Below are 20856 nucleotides of genomic sequence, written 5' to 3'. Positions count from 1 at the left end.
ATATATATATACACACATTATAAGTTATTCATATTCTCATTAGGTTATACTCTTATGTCCTCAGCCTTTCTACTAAGAGCTCTTCTCATTGGGGTTATTGGTAATTACTGTGGGGTCAAGATTGCACCAGTCAGTCCCTGTATGAGGGACAATGCCTCAGATACACCTTCCCACCCTGTGGGAGAGATGGAAATTTGATTTTATTAGCATATAAAGAATTAGATTTCATTATGGTGTTTTCAAACACATTTGGTTTCCCTTCTTTCTTTTCCTCCATGCCCCTGCTTTGTGCCCTCCCTCACCATAATCTCATTTCTACTTTCATACTGCATGTTTCATTTTGTCCTCCTTCTCCCTTCTCTAGTTCCTGTCTCCTGGTCTCTTATCTTATTTCATATCTTATGTCCAGTCCCAGTTCTTCTTATTTCCATGTATACAAATATTTAAAGCTAATTCTAGCATGCTTTTATCACAAAAGAATGTTGAATTTTGATGAAGGTTTTCTGCATCTACTAAGACAGTCATGTGACTTTGTCCTTCAATTCTTCATGTATACAAACATTTAAAGCTTAATCTAGCATGCTTTTATCACAAAGGAATGTTGAATTTTGATGAAGGTTTTTAGCATCTATGAAGATGATCGTGTGACTTTGTCCTTCGGTTCTTCGTGTGCTGTTCTCACTGGTTTATATATTTTGAGCTAGTCACATGTCCCTGGTCATGGATCATGACCTCTTTCACATTTTAAAGTCAATGCTTTTGTTACATATTTAGTAGTTGTGTTCAATCAAAAAGGTCAACAGAAACTTGTAAATACCTGGATAAGCATTTAACATATGGATATAGATGTTTTTTAGTTCAACAACATTAAGATAATTCCTGTACCCTTTTTTTCATACAGTTTTGCTACCTGGTAATAAATAAAGATATATACACACACAAAATTTTTTCTTGAAGCAAGTAAGAGTAAAAGAGATTAAAACTATCTGGGTATGGTGGTGCACACCTTTGATCCCAGCACTTGGGAGGCAGAAGTAAGAGGACTGCTGTGAGTTCGAGGCCACCCTGAGACTACATAGTGAATTCCAGGTCAGCATGGGCTAGAGCAAGACTCTACTTCAAAAAATCAAAAAAAAAAAAAAAAGATAAAAATTGTATTTATTGGTTAGCTAAAGATAGACTCTGACCCTAGTGACACCAAACTGAAAACCAGTTTTCTATTAGAAAAGTGCAGAAGAGGGTGCATGAAAGTGTTACTTGTATTCTCCTTAGTGGTCTCTTTGAGGTGACTTTTTTTTTTTTTAACTGCTAAACTGTTGAAACTCATAATAAAAGCTAGTCAATGTTTAGAACATTCTGATCAAAGTGGGTCTGAACATGCCTTTCAAACCCCTGCTGGCATAGTCAGGAGGGAACTGCTTGCTGCACATTGGGCACACCTTCTGGTGACTTTCAACATGTTATTCGAATTTGCTGTGATCATACTTGTGAGGGAACATTAATTCACACAGGGGACACTGATTGTGAACACCAAAGCTGGAATCAAAGCAAAAGCCTATTCCGTGCCCATGTAAATGCTGATTTGGCGGATCAGTAGCAGTGGGCACATTTTCATCTTCTTTGCTGTCCTCAGGATCTCCTAATCCACCAGGACCACTGATATTTTGGGCAGGCTGGCTACAAACACCACCGTCTTCCCAAGAGTCCACTCTCCCAGGTGGCTTTTGCATTTCACCTGGATAAAAAGCACCATCTGCTCCATCTCTTGTTTCTTTCCTGTGTTGCCTAACAGTTAAGAATTACCATACTGCAGAGCTGGATGTGCAGGGACAGCCCATTTTACTCTGAGAACATCTTGACACTTTGTGAGACCTGCTGGGAGCCCTGCCTCTCCTTATTCTGTTCTTGTTTCCTAAACTCCCTTTAAGTTCCTTCCCCCTAGAGAGGTTTCCGAATGTGATGCCAGACTATTTATTTCCTTTTTATTTTTCCCACCGATTGCAGTTGTAACTGTCCTCCACTTCAACTAGGTGTTTTACATTCTCAGCATTTTCACTCTCCTTCCCATTCCAGCTCCATTTTTGTTATGTTCTGCAGTATATTTTTTGCATTTTGTCTTCTCATTTTGCACTTACAAGAATTGTTTCCATTTAAAATACTTTTCTGTATTGTTGGCACTCTCTTTGGTCATTTCACAAACTTGATCCTTTGTGAGCAGGTCAAAAATCCGTCTCTGCTGTGGAAGGAAGTGGTGGCTTCAGACCTGCAGGAGCAGAGAGGCTGGGTCTGCATTTATTGAAGCATCGTTAACTTTCCCTGGAGTTTTGATTGCCTTTGTCAAGATGCTACTCTTATTGGGTTTATTTGTTTTTGGAGCCTCTGGCCTTCCTTAAGTTTTTCTTTGTAATGACATGCAGCCATCTGAAGTTGGAATTTTAGGTCTTCAACTTCTCATTCATGTTACAGTGTGCCAGTCTTCTCCTGATCCTTTTTTACAGCATGTAATTGAAGCCCTGCCGTGGCATCAGCTAACTGCATCTTCATCTTCTTGTCCAAGTGTGCCATGTGCAGATCTGCCATCATTTTATCTTGTATGTTGACAGCATCATAACCAAACACACCTGCAATCTGCCAAACTCTTCTTAGAAATGAGTAACCATACTTTGTTTCTATCTCAATTCTTTAAAGTTTGGACCTCTGACATAAGCTTGGTGTTTTCTATTTTAAAGTTTGGACCTCTGACATAAGCTTGGTGTTTTCTATTTTAAAGTTTGGACCTCTGACATAAGCTTGGTGTTTTCTATTTCTGTATTCTTCAAACGTACTTTTTAAAGTTCCTCCTCATTCTTTTATTTCTCCAGCTGACATTCAAATTGTTCTCTTTCATGCTGTGCCTTGCTAAGTTTGTCCTTTAAACTCCATTAAAATGAATAACCATTAATATATATAAAAATATTGAAACACTGAAGTTATTCCTTAAAAGCTTCACGACACCTGTCTAATTCCATTTCTTTTTCAATTGCTTTATGTGTCACCGACTCGATATCTTCCTCCAGCTGGAGAGCTTTAAAAGAAGCATCACTCTATCCATAAACTCTTCGTTTTCCATTTTCAAGCTTTGGGATGTTTCAATGGGGCCATTTGCTCAGCTCACAGCTGCTCACATCTTTCTCTGGTTAAGTTCCCTTTCCACTCTTCCAACTTGTTCTCTAAGTTGTGCTGTGTCCTTTTTAAGAACAGCAATTAACTTCAACAGCAATTTTTTTTGTGTGTGTGTGTGTGTGTGCTTTTAGAGGTAGGGTCTCATTCTAGCCCAGGCTGACCTGGAATTCACTATATAGTCTCAGGCTGGCCTCAAACTCAGTAATCCTCCTACCTCAGCCTTCTGAGTGCTAAGATTAAAGGCATGTACCACCACGCCCAGTGTAACAGTTTTTTAAAAATATTTTATTTGTGTATTAATTTGGAGAGAGAGAGATTGAGAGAGAGAGGTAGATTGAGGGGGAACCAGGGCCTCTAGCTATTGGAAAGGAACTCCAGATACATATGCTGCTTTGTACATCTTTATGTACAAAGCTTTATGTGGTTACTGGGGAATCGAACCCAACTTGTTAGGTTTCGCAGGCAAGTATCTTAACTGCTGAGCCATCTCTCCAGCCCAACAGTTCTTTTTCTTTAGGGTCTTTTATTTTTAAACTTGAAATGCTAGTACATATTGACTGTTGATCCTTCAACATAATGTTCAGGCATAGGGGAACATAAAAATGTGTGACAATCACAAGCAGTCCTCCAACCTTGAATATTCCAACCTAGTCTTTGGGATGTGGATAGATGTAAGGAGTTAAGGTGTAATGACACTCCAGGTGTGCATTAGGAAGATAACTTTTAGCCACATTTTGAAAGATGACATGGGCAAAGTTGGAAATCTGCAACTTCTTGAAAGGATGTTATTGTGAATCCAGTGTGAGACTCCTGGGCCCAGGCAGTGGTTATACAAGTTTCAATTCTGAGCTGTCATCAGTGGCCGAACATATTCTATTACCACTGCCTGCCTTCAGAGCCCCTCTACACTTCTCCTCAGAAAGTAACCCATGTAGGTCACTTTTGCCTATGAACAATTTTCCCTTCTGCTATTCTACATGATCTTTTTAATATGTTTACTTTGCACATATTTTATTGAGGATTTTTAGGTCCATTCATTAAGGGAGTTTGTGTATGATTTTATTTTGTTATATACTTACCTGATTCTGGTATTAATACTAATTTTGTAGAATGAGTTTGGAAATATTCATTTCCTTTCTAGTTTGTGGAATAGTTTGAGGAGCATTGGTTCTAGTTAAAAGACAGGCAGAATTTATCATGAATCTATTTATACAAGACTCTTTACTATTGCTTCAACCTCATTGCTTGTTGTTAACCTGCTTAGGTTGCCTTTGTGTTCTTGGTTCAATTTTGGTAGCTCTGAACTTTGTAGAGGTGACAATTTACTGGAATATTAGTTTTCAAAGCATTCCCTACTGATCTTCTGGATACCAGTGTGTATGTTGCAGCAACTGTCTATTTTACCTCTACTTTTAATAATTTGGATCTTTCTGTTAGTTTGACTAAGGATTTCCAAATCTTATTTATATTAAAAAAAACCAAGTCTTTGCTAATTGATTCTGTGTATTGTTGTTTCATTCTCCATTTTATTAACTTCTACCCTACTTTGTATTGTTTTTCTATCTACAATTTTTACTTTTGACTTGTTTTTCCTTTTCTGAGACCTTGAGCTATATTATTAGGTTATTTACTTGAATTTCTGATTTTAGTTTAAAAAATTTTATTTATTAGAAAGACAGAGAAAGAAAGATTGAGAGAGAGAGAGAGAGAGAGAGAGAGAGAGAGAATAGGTGTGCCAGGGCCTCCAGCCACTGCAAATGAGCTCTAGATGCATGTGTCACCTTGTACATTTGGCTTATGTGGGTACTGGGGAATCAAACCTGGGTCTTCAGGCTTCACAGGCAAGCTCTTTAATCGCTAAGCTACTGCTCCAGCCCTCTGATTTTAAATGTACACATTCATAGTGATAAGCTTCCCTTTACAGTTACTTTTGCTATATTCCAAAGGTGCTGATAAGTTGTGTTTCAGTTTTCAAATATGTGCCTTTAACTGCTACCTATATTTCCATTTGCTTTGTTTTTAGTTGATTTTAGGATTTTTATCTTGTTGCTTGATTTTGGCTTGCCACCTGCTTTGCATGCCAGGCTCACATGGGAAAGAGCAATCCCTTTTCATTCACCATATTCTGGAGTGTGACAGCCAGGTGCCCTCTTAAGGGAGGACTTGTTATTTGAGTCAGAACTTCTCTGGGGAGAAATCACAAGTTAGAGGGCCTGAGGCCATCCTTTGCAACACCTGGTTGGAAGACGGACACAAAAGGCAGGTGTAGAGATAGAACAAGTTAGAGGTGGACCCGCTGAGAATATTAAGCTGCAGGAATCTTGGCTGTGGTGGGCAGATAGCCAGTGATCTGACCCTCTGCAGCAAGGAGCCAAAATGGTGTAGAATGATGTGCAAAATGAACAATTAGTAAAGAAAAAGATAAAAATGATAAAATATTGAAATGAAAGAGAGAGGCAGAGAAAGAGGGAAAGAATGGAAAGGCAAGATTAAAAGTAATCAAAGAAGAAAAGGAGAAAGAAGAGGAAAAGAGCAAGCAATAAAGCCCCCAATTGCAAAATAAGAAAAGTGTGTAAGTAGAATGTGTAATAAAATAAAATACGAATAAAAGATAACAACATAAAGGATTTTTACAAATAATAAAAAGACAGAAGGACGAAAAATTGAAGGCACTCCATTGCAGGAGCTTCAGTATTAGAACCCACAGCATTGGGGGTGGGGGGGGGGGGTGAGGCGTAGCTGTGGTCTGTGGTAGCTCCTCTCCGTGCCCACCGTGCATGTTGGCTCTGAATATAATTTGAGAACTGGTGAAGAACACGTTGTCAATGCCAGGAAGGCGTTCACTTTAGACACTTCCCCTTTGTGCACACTGGGAGCCACCGCTGGCACCAGTGAGCTTTGTGATCTGTGAGCCAGGCAGGATCCCACTGGCTCAATGAGCCCCAGCGGTGTGTGCACCCAGACACAGCGACTACCCAAGCCAACGGCCGTTCCCTGTGAACCACTCGTGATGGTGCATCAGGGAGCGGGGGAAGCGGAAGAAGCCCTCGGTTCCCACGGCGGGAGATACAGGGGAGCTGTGCACTCTACCTGCTTGTCCGTCTTCATGGCTGATGGAGCCGACTCCACTGACTGTGCTTGCAAGGCAACACGCTTGATGAGTCTTCAGCCTCCATAAAACTGACCCATCCACGGGTGCATATCGAGAAAACATGCATACTCCTTATTTTGCATGATACTGCAACATGAAATTGTCATTTACACTGATCACATTTGAGAACGGCATAAGTGCACAATAATCACACATAATAACCTCATAACATTTTACATGAGTATGTCTTGGTGACACTCTATATTCATAGCTACTCTGGACCACATGTGGCCTGGAGGCTGGGGGCGTACACCTTCATCTAGTTTAACTGAGCCAGATTTTAGATTTCCCACATCTCCCTTGTTGTGTACTTTGAATCATCAGAACCAGCTGAGACCTGGTGAAGAAACAGATTCTCCTGCACCCTTCGATTATCTGAGCCTCTCTGGGCCATGCTGACTAGGAAACAAGAGAGGAATGATGGCATGTGACTTCAATGTGACATTTCCCATATGAAGCTTCAACCCCCACTGTTCCATTCCTGGATCCATGGTTTGTCTAGAATTGTAAAAATTTCTGTTTATACTTTATCTGCTGTGATCCAACCACTGTTTAATTAAATTGAATCCATAATAAGTGAATCATGCCTTGGACCCTTAACAATAATTCTTTTTTTTTTCTAAACAGAATATTTGACTGTCTATGAAACTCTCATTTCATTTTATTTTATAACACTTTTTCAAAGGGTTGAGACATCTAAAACCCACGTTTTCCATTGCCACATATTATAGCTCTTAGCTTTGCTAATTCTTTATTTCTACAACGGGTACAAACTTAGGTTTAAGAGACACACACTATATAATAAAATTTCAGAGCTTCTGATGCTAGGTCAGGATTTGTTCCCGCCATGACCGTCACACTTCAACACTGAGCACTAGTTCTATGAGTGCCAACACTTCCTGGGGTTGGGGTAGAGCAGGTGAGAACAAGACATGTGTGGTCAGGTGGTTTTCATCTCTTCCCAAGGTACCATGTGTAAGTAAATACCCCTTCATCAGATAGGTGGCTGGGTGGCTGCCTCATTTTGTCTTTGGATATTCACAAAACAATTGAGTGTCATTTTTAGAGATACTTATCAAATGTAACTCATATTTCGCATATTATGACTGCCTGTCTCCCACAGCTAACAGAATCTGTTTCTTCTAGGTCAGAAAACACTTGGTTTTGTATCGTCATGCACTATCTCTGATCCATCTGATAATGTATTGTTTTTCCATGTGCTCAAGCAATAAGATATTATGATGGAGGAAACAATCAGCTTTTCTATAGAGGCATCCATTTTGGAAATAAATACCAGGAAGTTCAATTAGAGTGGAGAGAGGATGGGCCATGGGATGACAGGAAATTATTAAACATGAAAATATCATGAGTTTTACATGGAAAAACATAATTTACAAAAATTATAATGGAACTTGGAGTACATGATTAGGATCCATCATGGATTTTGATTTCTTAATTTTAGTTTCATATTCTATTTTACTTGATGTCCATGTGTGAAAATGGATGCTGTTGGGGGTGAGAGAGTCTCATTGAAACTGACTACTTGATTAAAATTGTGGTCTTGTATATCTGATTTTGGGTTTAGAATTGGGAATATCTGAGTTAGTACACATTGTCTTAAATGAAAGCCTATATTCCTGTGAGAAGAAGAAAACATTCTATTTTCATCTTCTAAGTAAAACCATAACCCTAGATATTGTGTATAAAAGAAGCACACGAAGAAGTGAAATTTGAAGGGCAGAGGCATCCTGGCTAGAATCCTCAGCACCCCAGAGTGATGGGGTGGTGATTTCCTGGGACTTTCTTTTCACCTCATACATTTCAGACTTGATACTGGAGAAGGTGGCATATCCATACACACCAAGGGATATAGATAAATGACTCAAGAAAATCCTCATCACTTCCATCTAAGGATTAATGAAGAATCAACCTAGCAAGACAGAAAGCTTAGACACTAACTACTAGACCCTAGCCATGGCGGGCTGGGGGAATATGGTCCAACTACCTGCTCCTGGATCTGAGGCTAAGTAAGGGGCCTAGGCTTCCATTTTATTAAGAGGCTATAAGGAGGTGCCCTACTACCCCACCGGGATGGTGTCAGTGAAGGCTGAGGAGGAGCTGCAATTTCAGTTGTGCAGGCGGGGAGTCCTTGTATGAGTGTTCTCACTGCTGTCACAATTACTAACCAGAAACAACTTATGACAACTTGGTTTTTGGGGCTTCTGGTTTTAAGGTATATAGTCTACAATGGTGAGGAAAAAATGGTGCCAGAGGAAGCTGTGTCCATAGCAGTAGTATTTTGTACTGTAGACCAATCATAACTTGGTGTATCAGGAAGCACAACTCTAGCCTGGCACTAGAAGTAAGCCATCACCTTAAGACCTAACCCCAGTGACACATTGCAGCTAGCTAGGTCACAGTCCCAGAGTTTCACAAACTCTGAGGATAGCAGCACCAGCTGGGGACCAAGTGCCTGAACACATGAGCCTGTGAGGACACTCAGACCCAACCATAGCACCCACCCCAGACCATATAGACACATGGCCATCGCATAAAGCAAAGTGCATGCACTCCACGTGCAAGAGTCCTCAGTAGTCTTGGCAACTCCAACACTGTTTAAGAAAACCACAATCTTTTCTGAGGTTCAGGATAACCTCTAAGCTGTGAGCTCAAAAAACAAGATTCACACTTCCAATGTACAATGGCGCAGAGTACATTCCATTTCACAAGGGAAGAATGGGGAAATATCACTGAATGATCAGAACAAAGCAAGACTGAAACCCAGCAACCCAGCATGGCATATACTAATCCCAGAAACTTTAAGTTCAGAATCCAGGGTGCATGGTGACATTGCCTGAGCATCAACTGACTTGGGCAGGCTCTACAGCCCTGCTACCTCTGCAGCACATATGGGCTTGGGCTGGCACTGCATGTTCCCTATGGCAACTTAGGGTTTCCCTCCCGCATCATGCATCGGCCTCTCTTAATTTCTGTCTACGACTCCAATGTTGATACCCATTGTCTGGCCTCATTGGCTATTTTCTGCGTCGAAGTCTCCATGACCCCACAACTTGAATTTGCGTGCCTGCAAAAATAGTACTATGTGGATACCAAGTTCAGTTGTCAACTTCAAATGTTCTCTCGCCCTCATAGCTGCAACAGCCTCCAAGGGCCTGGGCAACTAAACCAGGGAAAGCAGTTCACTACAAGGCTTTGTTTGAACTGGTGCCCTTAGGACTTTCTTTGTCCAGGAACTCTTTTATCAACTACCCTTCTTTCAAACCAAAGTCTGAATTTTATACCCTGAAGCCTTTGTTGGATAAATTTTCGCCCTCCAGTTACCTCTCTTATTGTTCCAGTTCAGAGCCTATCTATCTCTCTAAGGGCACTAATCTCTTTAAGAATTACAGCCATTGTGTCTGTACCCACATCATCATCCCTGTGTACAACTTTTAACACACTGGGCCTTAGAGCTACAAACTTTTCACATGTGTCTGCTCTGTTGTTTTGCTGTGAACTCTCACTATTGGTCTGACTGAAAGCAGTGAGCAGTTACCATTCCACAGCCTGGATGCTACACCATCTTGAAATGTCTTGTGCTAAATAAGTTAGTCCATTACGTTTTTTGTTTTTTTTTTTTGTTTTTTTTTTTGTTTTTTTTTATGAGAGAGAGAAAGATAGAATTGGCACACCAGGGCCTCCAGCCTCTGCAGTCAAACTCCAGATGTGTGTGCCATTTTGTACATCTGTGGGACCTTGAGCACTTGCGTCCCCTTGTGCATCTGGCTTACGTGGGATCTGGAAAGTAGAACGTGGGTCCTTAGGCTTCTCAGACAAGCACCTTAAGTGCTAAGCCAGCTGTGTAGCCCAATTCCATTACTTTTAAATTCAACCTCACTGAAATATTGAAGACACTGAATGAATATAGCTAGATTCTTTGCCAGAATGTAACTCAAATGAACTCTAGGTAACTTCCCGAGTAAAGCCTGGTTCAAGTTCATGACCAAAATGTTTACTATTTCTATTTCTTTTGGTGTTGTGGTCTTCTAAACTTCCATCCTAATTGCCAGTACTGCCTACTTACAGAATTCTACTACTTCTCTAGTCTACAGCTCTAATAGCTTCAATATTCATCCCATAAACCAGCTTTTTTTTTTTTTTTTTTTGAGGGAAGGCCTCACTTTTGCCTGACCTGGAATTCACTCTGCAGTCCAAGGCTGGCCTCTAACTCCTGGCACTTCTTCTGCCTCAAGAGTGCCCATAAACCCCTTTTGAAGCTCTAAGAACAACACAGCCAGATTTATCACAACAATGCCCTCACTGTTACTAATAATTTTCTGCTTTCTCTTGTTGCTCTGACAAATTACCTGACAGAAGCAACTTAAAGGAGAATGGCATATTTTCTCTCACAGTTTTAGGGGGGCATTCCATCATAATAAGAAAGGTGTGTCAGCAGAGTGATGGGAGCTTGTGGTTCAGATTGTTTCCATATCCACAGATCAGAGGCAGATAGCTAGACAGAACTCAGGCAAGATACTCCTTTCAAGGGCCCATCCCCAGTGACCCACTCTTGTTAGGTAGGTACAGTCCCAAAGATTCTACAACCTCTGAAAAGAGTGCCACCTAATGGAGATCAAGCATTTAAGCACATGAGGCTGTGGGGTATATTTCACCTTTAAATCATGTCAGCCCCTACTCTATTCCTATGTTCACGTGTTCCTAGTGGAGGCCACATGGAGAATTAGATGTCCATTTTCACCTGCAGGTTAGGCGGTGGTCCTGAAACTCTCCATGAAGAGTATTTCTAAAGAGGCCGAGTGGATATAACAATACTTCCCTCACCCCACAGTATCGCTGGAGCACAAAGAGAGTAGTAATGAGACATCCCTCTTCAGCCTGGATGGGATCAATGGCATGGGCTTTGTGGCAGCCTTGAATTCCAAAGTCTTCTTAGTAGAGAGTATATGCCCCTCCTGCCCTGGTGTTAGCTGAGCTCAGATGGAGAACCAAGACTTCTTTCCCTTCCCCAGTCTTCGTATAAACACAGATTCTTGAAAGCCGCTTCAGAAAAATAACACATTACCTATCACCTATGGGGAAAACCCAATTTGAATGACAAACTCCTCACAAGCCTGTGTGGCCAGACAAGAAAGATGGAGCATTGACTGAGTGCTAAAAGAGAAATATTAGAATATTAGGGCAGGAGAGATGGCGTAGCAGTTAAAAATGATTGCTTGCAAGACCTGATGGCCTGGGTTCTACTCCCCAGTACCCACATAAAGCCAGATGCATAAATTCTTTACAATGGCAAGAGACTCTGGTGAACCCATTTTCTATTTCTTTCTCTACTTGTAAATAAATTCTGGCCAACCTGCCCTGTGGTTTCATGGCAGTGGCAGGGCATTGCAGCGCTGGTAGGGAACAAGGAGACCCAGATGCAGCTGTCCAGTTATCTGGATATGGTGTGTGAAACTGCACTGTAAAGTCACACACCTCCCACCAGCTTACAACACTTGAGGTTGCCCCTGCCAGGGTCAGACAGCCTTCATTGTTCTGTGTATTTTGACACTGAAATTCCCTTGTATCTGGCCTATGCCCACGTGCCAGCCATGGCGCACCCTCATGCACACATCAGATCCTTTCTGAGTGCGTTGAAGGAAGGGCTGCTGGGAAATTTCCAATGATGAAATACGTACATACACAGGTAGTGAACATTAACAGTTAAACAAAGACTTTTCAGCCTTAGGATACTTCATGATTCTGCATTTGCTTGAATTAAAAGCAAGTCTCCAGGGTCTGGAGAGATGGCTTAGTGGTTAAAGTACTTGTCTGCAAAGCCTAACGACCTGGGTTCAATCCCCCACTACCCATAAAAGAAAAAAGGAATTTAACCCAGAACTTTATATGCAGAGGAAATATCATCTAGGAATGAGAAGGAAATCAGGACATTCTCAAATGATGGAAAACTAAGGAAGAAAGAAAGGTAGAAAGAAAAGAAAGTATGGTGGTTTGAATGTCAAAATGTTAGACTCATGTATTTGTGATTAAGCATCAGATTTAATCTCCAAGTGGTAGAGCCTTTGGTAAGTAGAGTCCTCTTAGAAGGGGTATATCACTGGGGTAGTTTATTGTCCAGCCCCATTTGCTAGCGCTAGCTACCTTAGTCTCTCTGCTTGCTCCCTGCTCTGTGGAGATGTGATGATCAGCTGTCTGCTTTTGCTATGCTTTTTCTGCCATTATTAAAGTTCTCCTTGAAACCATAAGCTAGAAATAAACCCCTAACCTTCCATAAATTGCTTCTAATGGAGTGGTTTTTTTTTTTTTTTTTTTTTTTTTTTGAGGTAAAGTCTCAATCTAGCCCAAGCTGACCTGGAATTCACTATGTAGTCTCAGGCTAGCCTCAAACTAACAGTGATCCTCCTACCTCCGCCTCCCAAGTGCTGGGATTAAAGGCGTGCGCCACCATGCCGGGCTCTAGAAGAGTGTTTTGTCCCAGGAAGGAGAAGATAACTAAATGAACTGTCAGAAGAAGGAGGCTTAAAGTACTATGAAGGAAAAGAGACAAGGAAGGAAGAAAGAAAAGAAGGAAGGAGGGAGGGAAGGAAGGAAAAAGGAAAGAAGGAAGAGAGAGAAGGAATAGACTTCCCTTTCCTTGTTTTCTAAATGTTTCTGTAGAGATCAGGTTATGGTTACTTGATGTTACTGTATAGAATGGTGACTTTCATTCTGTCCTTTGCCCTGAGTGACTCTATTTTATATAACAACAGTTTGCTCCATTTTTAGTGGAACTGATGAGATGAATGACACCAAATATTATTTCTACTTGTCAACATCCACCATCATCTATCAAGTACAGACTATGAAGTCAGACTTATAATAAACTTATTTATTCAAATATTATTTCCTAGGAGCACATGGAAACATTTTAAAATATTTTTTTAAATATATTTTATTTATTTATTTGAGAGAGAGAAAGAGAGAGAGAGAGAGAGAGAGAGAGAGAGAGAGAGAGAATGGGCAAGCCAGAGCCTCTACCCACTGCAAACGAACTCCAGATGTATGCACCCCCTTGTGCACCTGGCTTACGTGGGTCCTGGAGAATCAAACTGAGATCCTTTGGCTTTGCAGGTAGACACCTTAAATATAAATATTTTTATTTATTAGCAGAGAAAGAGATAGAGATAGAGATAGACAGGGAGAGAAATGGAGAAACAAAAAGAGCAAGAGCATACCAGGGCCTCTTGCTACTGCCAATGAGCTCCAGATGCATGGGCCACTTTGTGCATCTGACTCCAAGTGGGGACTGGGGAATTGAGCCCAGGCTGTGATGCTTTGTAAGCAAGTGCTGCAAACTGCTGAGTCATCTCTCCAACTCAAAGCCTTTTTTTTTTTTTTTTTTTTTTTGCAGCAGGTTCTCACTCAAGCCCAGGCTGCACTCGAACTCACACTGATCTTCCTACTTCAGCCTTCCAAGTGCTTGGATTAAAGGCATGTGCCACCACACCTGGCCCAAAGACCGATTACTTTTTTTAAATACGGCTCTCAATGATCAGCTGGACTGAAGGAACTTTCCCATGAAGGAACGTGGGCTCTGGCTGTTAGCCAGTTGGAAGATAACACAAATAAGGGCAGCTGTGAAGTTTTATCTGGGCAGTCAAGAGGCAATATTGGTCACTCTGCTGTTTCTCTCACCCAGGAAGGTATTATTAGATACACTTAAAATTGTTCCTTCTCCAAGATATTTTTAATTTTTTTTTTTCTGATTTCAATTATTTATTTGAGACAGAGAGGGAGGGAGAGAGAGTGTGTGTATGTGAGAACGGCCTCATTAGGACCTCTAGCCACTGCAAATGAACTCCAGACTCATGCACCACCATGTGCATCGGGCTTATGTGGGACCTGGAGAATCAAACCTGGGTCTTTAGGCTTCACAGGCAAGTACCTTAACCACTACGCTATCCCTCTAGCCCCTGCAAGATATTTTTTGTGGCAATCCTCCTGTCAGCAGAGCTTTAACATTCAAGAAAGAAATTTTGTTCTAATTTTTTGACCATTTGCAGCCAGTTTGGCCTTTTTTTTTAAATTTTTTTTTTTATTTTTCGAGGTAGGGTCTCACTCTAGCCCAGGCTGACCTGGAACTCACTATGGAGTCTCAGGGTGGCCTCGAACTCAGGGCGATCCTCCTACCTCTGCCTCCCGAGTGCTGGGATTAAAGGCGTGAGCCACACACTGGCTTCAGTTTGACTTTTTTTTTTTTTTAAACTCACATGTCAGAAAAGGCTAATGTTTTGGTTGTTGGTTGTTTTGGTGTTGCTGGTGATGAACCAGAACCTTGCACATGTAGGCAAACGCTGCACCACATGAGGGGGAGGACAGAAAGACAGGTTCAACATTGTAAAACTACAACACAGTGGGCAGTGCGGAGACGGAGCAATGGCTAAAGGTGTTCCATTGCTCAGGGCTGTGGGCCCCCAGCTGTCCCCATAAAGCCACACATTTGTTCATCTGTGGCGGCCACTAGAGACCCTGGTGTGTGTGTGAAAAAAATACAATTCAGATATTTCTCTAAAAATGTATAAATTAGTAATTTATTGAGGTAAGCTTATTCCAAGAAATGATCTGGCCCTGAAACAGGATCTTCACATTGCATAGATTTCCACATATCATTAAAAACCAATTACATAAAATATTTCAAGGGAGTCTTCATAAAAATTATAAATATCAGTCATTTAAATAACCTAAATCTTACATATTTACATTATCAATAAATTAAAAGTTATTAAAATAGTGCCTTAAACGTCCATACTGTCAGTTCTTCACAGAGAACAGCATAAAGTAGGTACCCAGTGACAGGATATGCTCCTTTCTGACCGTGGAAAGGAATGATAAACACTAGCGTTGCCGCGTAGCCCGGAGGGCGTACTGCAGGAAATCCTGGAGGCTGCGGAGGATGAGGTGCACAGTGATGACCTTCAGCCACCTCTCCTGTGACTCCAGCTTCTCCATCAGGCTGGCTTTGGCAGTTGGATTAGGAAAGACTATTTCATCTGGATTCTTTATCTGAAGGAAAAGAAATTGATAGGATTAGTGTGCAAGCTCTTTACACCTGAGGGCTCTGGTCTGTGAGAAGGCTCTCAAATTTGTGGTGAGTGAACCTAATTGGGTCCCTCTGCTCTGACTCACCCATGTAGGGTACAGTGATTTTCTTTCAGGTCAACTTTAAAGCAATTGAATTCCTGTGTGATGATAATGGTGGTGGTGATTTTATAGCACGTGAATTCCAACTCTGTCCTTGTTGCTCTTCCCCTGTTACAGAGTAAGCCCACTGCATAAGCACCACCACCACCTTCTCTTCCCTTGTGTTATTCAAAGCAGTGCCTGACACGCAGTGTTGAAGTAGGTGATTGAAGAACCCATCCCTGAAGGCGACTGGTGGGTCCTACATCAAGCACTTTCCCTCTCAGCAGGATCTATCTGATCCTGCTGAGAGTCCCTTGATCTGGGGTGTGAGGACTGCTGGGAACACCTCTCCAAGGTCCACTGCATGGGGATAAGTGAGTAGAAGGCTTTGCCCTCCAGGTATGGTCCTAAAGACAGCAGCACTGAGGTAACCAGAGAACTCTTTAGAAAGGTGAAGGCCAGGCCCCTCCCCAGACCTGCTAAATCACACTCTGCAGGGAAATAAGGCCTGCAGGGGATTGCTGTGCACTTGACCTATGAAAAGCTCTGCCTTATGGGGAGGAGCTACAAGGGGTGGGGGGCAGGAGCAGCACCCAGGTCTCTTTCCAGGACCCTTCCCATTGCACTGGACCAGGTCATCCGTGCTCGGAGCCACCAAGTTTTCCTTAGCCACCGTTTCATAGTTGGAGGTGTCCAAGCCCTGATCTTTCCTTTTCCACACTGTCCTTTGGCCACTTCTCTGTGCTATATCTCTTGTAGCATGAATGTCACTTGACAGAGATTAAATTATTAAAGCCTTATATTGTGCTCTGGTTCATTGGGGAGTGTTAGATATCTTCTTTCTGTCTATGGATATATATATCCATACATTTCTCTTAAGCCATTAACATTGATATTAGTATTCAGACCATATATTATAGTTTTAAGTAGTTAGTAATGCCCTTACCACAAGAAAACCAAACAATAACAACAACAAAATAACCCAAAAAACAAAGGCTTGACAATCAAGAACTATTTCTCAGACCCTCTCTGTTACACATAACAGTCTTTGTTAGAACAATTTTGAGCCGAGGTGTCAGGTGCTTTCTCTGAGCCTCTTCCCCCTGCACTCCACGAGGGAGACGGAATTACTTACCTCTTGTTTCAAGATCTGAACCAGGAATTTGGAATTGCTCTGAATATCTCTGGCTGTGTCCTTCTGATCATCACTTAAGTGGTTCTGGATATACTCCAGGTAGATCTGGAACTCCAGAAGACCGGAGGTAGTTTTCAACAGGCAACGATGCTATGAATGGAGAAGTTGGGGAAATTGGTTATTTCTTGGTGACAGACTCAATTTGAGAACTTGCGATTCCTACAATTCAGCACCTTCTGCTTCTGCCCCTCTAGAGAATTAGACATTGTTTGCCAGTTGCAGAGCATCGAAACACAGAGGAACTTTACCTGTTCCATAATAGACTGTGTTTTAAAAAAAAAGCATTACATTGATTTCTCATGAAACATACACAGCATTTTATCTAACCCCTTTCTTAGATGCTGCCTGAATCTGTATATGTGTATATACCACATGCAAGAGACAGAACTTTGGCCAAATAATAGCTCAAATAAATATGATAAGTCCATACCCAATTGTATCCAGTCTCAAAACATCCATCTATTTCTGTCATTGTTGGAAGGTGGAGATTGTTTGCTAACAGTGCCTCCTCATTGTCCAAACAGTCTTCATCATTGTCACACATCTGGGAACAAGAACAGCAACTGTTCATATTTAACTGTCCTTAAGGTGAAGGCCACTAGAGGGCCAGTTTATGTTCTACCTCAGTCAGAAAACTCATTAGGATAAAGGAAGTCACAACTTATTGGCACCCTACTAATCAGGGTCATAGACTTCCTTTCCTGTGACTTCACGATTTGACTTATCCATAGTCTCAGCTTTTTTATTTTCAAGTCGGGAGCTGTTCAATACCTCTTCTACACATTTGAGAATTAGGTGCAATATTTATGTAAAGCACCTGGCACACAGTGGGTTCTTAGTAAAAGAAAAAAATTTCGATATTTTGGAGCAAAGTTAACTCAATCCACAGAATATTTAAGTGAAGGATCTGTGGGATCACTCGATCTTCTCCCACAATTTCACAGATAAGAGTCCAGAGTTGGTAGGGAATTTTCCCAAAAGACAAAATAGTTTTGGTACGACAGAACAAATCTCAGTTTCCAGCTCATTCTCCTTCATTCTTTTCTTTCCATCAAACAGAGTCAAAACACTGTGCATTTAAGAATGGAATATACTTTAACCTCCTTATGACCTGCCACCCTCTGTGCTCCAAAGTATGCACATCAGTTGGATTGACCCTACAGAGAGCTAACCACTTAGCTTACATACCTTGACAGCACTGCCACAGCCACGAACAGCTGGACATGCACTTCCAGTGGCCCCTCTCTAATCCTCCCAAAGTCCAGGGACAAAATGAAGGCTGAAAGGCCTTACTTTGGGCAGGGGAAAAGGAGACCTTAAGAAGCCATGACTAGATGTGGAGCTGAGAGTGGGCCACTCTGTATCTTCCAGGAATTCGATCATTTCTGTATTTTCCAGAAAGGTGAAACTTCCAGAGACCAGCAACATAAACCACAGAGCACAGTCTAGTGTGGCCCTTCGGTCTCACATCTCCAGTGCCCAGAACCCGGCAAGACCTCCCAATCTGGAGCCTCCGTCCACATGCACGAGGAGGAGAATCGTCCCTTTCACCAAGCCTACCCACCTCTGTTCTCAGGTCCAAGATTCTCCTGAGGATGAATGTCATCAGGTTTTCAGTGATTTGTGCAGAGGTATATGTTGGTTTGTTGGCTGTGGTGTCACCTGTGCCCTCTCCTCTCTGGACCTTTGGGGTTGGGAAAGCAGAAGCTGTCACCAGCAGCAGCCCCAAGAAGGCAAGTGGGTGGAGGGCTTCTGTGAGGAGGAAAAGGAAAGCAGAGTGAGCTGCCAGTCTGGCCTGGAGCTGCTGCTGGCTGCTGGCCAGCCCTGAGCCCTGAGCCCTGAGCCCTGAGCCTCCCTGGGCTTGTCACACACCTCCTCCCTCTCAGGCACTCAGCAGCCCCAGCAGAGGGCGAGGATTTCCTTCACTTACTTGTGCAAAGGAACTTCATAGCTTTGGTTCCTGGAGCGCAGAAGGAGCTCTCTTTCGTGTCTGGTGGGCTCAAGTGCAGAATGAGCCACAGACATCCCCGGGCTCATATTTATTGGGAGTTTAGACTAATTTTGAGAATCAAGGCAAAATCACGCATTTGATAAAATCTTTGTTCGAAGGTTTGGGTGGGGCCAGGGTGGGTGGACCTGATTGGAAGCCTTATTAAGATTGTGCAATGTGACATCAGTTAGCATGTAAGAATCACAACTTTGGGGGAAAAAAATGTTTAACTCATCCTTTCAGTTAGCCCTAAGAAGCATGGTCACTCTTTGCTTTCTTCTTCACTTACGTTTTGTTTTATTTTGTTTTTGTGACTCAGCATTTTAGCAAGCCTTGAGGACAAAAAGGCAAGCTGAAATGGTGGACACTGTTTTGAATCGATAAAAAGAATTTATAGCAGATTATGATTTTTTAAAAAGAATACTTCAGTTTCTATGTGGTTAAGATGGATATATGAGCTTATTAATATTTGGAAAAAAAATCCAACATGTTCTGACATGAGTTTCTCATGTCATACCACAGACCACCTGCCTGGGCTCCACGGAGGTTGCTGCAAGCAGTCAGCTCAGTCCTGTATTCCTGTCCGTTACAAGGTCCTGTTACTGTTCAACTGCCTGAACACCTCCAAATTTTATGCATTTATTCTAGAAGTCTCCACATAGGGTGTGTGTGTGGAGAATTTGTATAAACGACCACTGTTGCCATCAAAGAGCCACTACCAGTTTCTAGTTCACCTATTCCAGCCCGCATTGTTGAGGTCCCATCATGCCCTGCTCCCCTCCTAGGGTTCTCTTGCAGAGCCTCTTGGAAGGAACTGTGATCTCAGTGCTATGGAGTTGTCCTGAGCTGCGGTCCTGTCCCCATTTCTTTTTGAGACACTCCATCCTGGTTTACAGTGTGGTCCTGGGGTACCCCGACATTTCTCATGGGGCCCTTCATCTGTGGTAGCCGTCAAATTACTAAGGTCTATGTGTTTTAATGAGAATGTCAAAAAATGGTCTCATGACATCTTAAAGATCTTGTGTTTGCCAGTCCTTTTTGCTCACTGACTAGATTTTAATCTGAAGATGGCATGGCTCATGACCCTGAATAAATCCATGCTCAACCTTCCTTGCTGAGTCAGACTGAAGCAGACTCCCTCTTTCCTCAGATGACTTCCCCTGCAGAGGGTCCTTGGTTCCTTCTGCATAGATCCTTTATGGTCTTTAGTCCAGGCGACTCCCCACCTGTCTGGACAACCAGATAACACTGATAATGAGTCTAGGCCGAGACTAGGATTCTTGTATGGTGCCTAAAAAATATGTAAAAACACAGGGTTAACATCTCGATCAGCTTCTTTGCTTTGCATTCTCATTGTGTTTTGCATACAATATATTAGGATGCACATATTGAAGATAGTGAGGCCAGCCATTCTTTCACTGCTGGTTTAAAGAGAGAGACCACAGTCCTAAAGGGTGTGGGAGTTTAGTTTGAAAATGAAAATGGGAGAGGAAGCCCCAGTGGTTTCACTTTTACTGCCTGAGGCAGATTCGACACTCCTGAGCTGTGTCCTCTGTCCTCTGTCCTGCACCAGTGAAGCCACTTCTCCTATCTCCCAGTCACGTGCTGTTACAGGCCTCTCATGTTTACAGTAGCTTTTCCTCACTTATCTATGTTTTAGAAAGTACAACTCAATAATCACCAACTTCTTGGACTTAGTAATTCAATACAACATTCAGATTTATCTTTTCAATAAAAGCTTTTTTTTTTTTTTTTTTTTTTTTTTGGTCTTTAAAGAAGGCATAGAGGCATGATAAAATGTTCAAACAGGACATCAGAGTATTTAGGGGAAAGTAAGTTTACTTCCTTTCCTGACTCAGTGTTTTCAGTGAGACCCTCTCTCTGCCTGGTCTGCGAGAAGTTTTCTAGCTCCCAGGTACTATTCACATTACTGGCTTGGATGTGCATAGGCAAATACACACACATGTACACACACATGTACACACACATGCACATGTATTCCATGCATGGACATGGCGTAGAAGCTGTAGAACAGCTTCCCATCAGAGTGCATGTACCCAGGTCACAGCTTAGGCTGAAAGCCCAACACCGTCACCTGCCATGCCTTGGCCCTGCCTGAGTTACCCCTTGTCTCTTATTTGTCCTGCAATCTAGAGTACTAAGTTCTTCCCTCACAGG

General features: G+C 42.1%; 1 protein-coding gene and 1 pseudogene across 1 annotated transcript; both read right to left on the bottom strand.

The window, feature by feature from the left end:
• Positions 1–1335: 1335 nt before the first annotated feature.
• Positions 1336–6707, bottom strand: LOC123455280 (annotated as a pseudogene).
• Positions 6708–15205: 8498 nt separating this feature from the next.
• Positions 15206–18713, bottom strand: LOC101607791 (interleukin-6-like). The gene is made up of 5 exons (XM_045135646.1): positions 18619–18713; positions 17982–18096; positions 17119–17232; positions 16629–16778; positions 15206–15373 (listed from the first exon to the last, which is right to left on the bottom strand). The coding sequence occupies exons 1-5, from the start codon at positions 18711–18713 to the stop codon at positions 15206–15208; spliced, it is 642 nt and encodes a 213-aa protein (XP_044991581.1).
• Positions 18714–20856: the final 2143 nt, after the last annotated feature.

This window comes from Jaculus jaculus, chromosome 16, assembly GCF_020740685.1.
Source record: "Jaculus jaculus isolate mJacJac1 chromosome 16, mJacJac1.mat.Y.cur, whole genome shotgun sequence".
In the NCBI taxonomy this organism is placed as follows: Eukaryota; Metazoa; Chordata; class Mammalia; order Rodentia; family Dipodidae; genus Jaculus; species Jaculus jaculus.
The sequence above is the reverse complement of the archived record's forward strand: the minus strand, read 5'-3'. Positions and strand labels throughout refer to the sequence as shown.

Bases quoted from the DNA above. Each gene is read 5' to 3' on its own strand.
- LOC101607791 (XM_045135646.1), bottom strand. From the start codon at position 18,713: ATGTCTGTGGCTCATTCTGCACTTGAGCCCACCAGACACGAAAGAGAG. The intron at 18,097-18,618 runs GTAAGTGAAGGA...GGTCTCTGGAAG, and splicing joins TATGAAGTTCCTTTGCACAA to TTTCACCTTTCTGGAAAATA. The intron at 17,233-17,981 runs GTAAGGCCTTTC...TCTTGTTCCCAG, and splicing joins CTCCTTTTCCCCTGCCCAAA to ATGTGTGACAATGATGAAGA.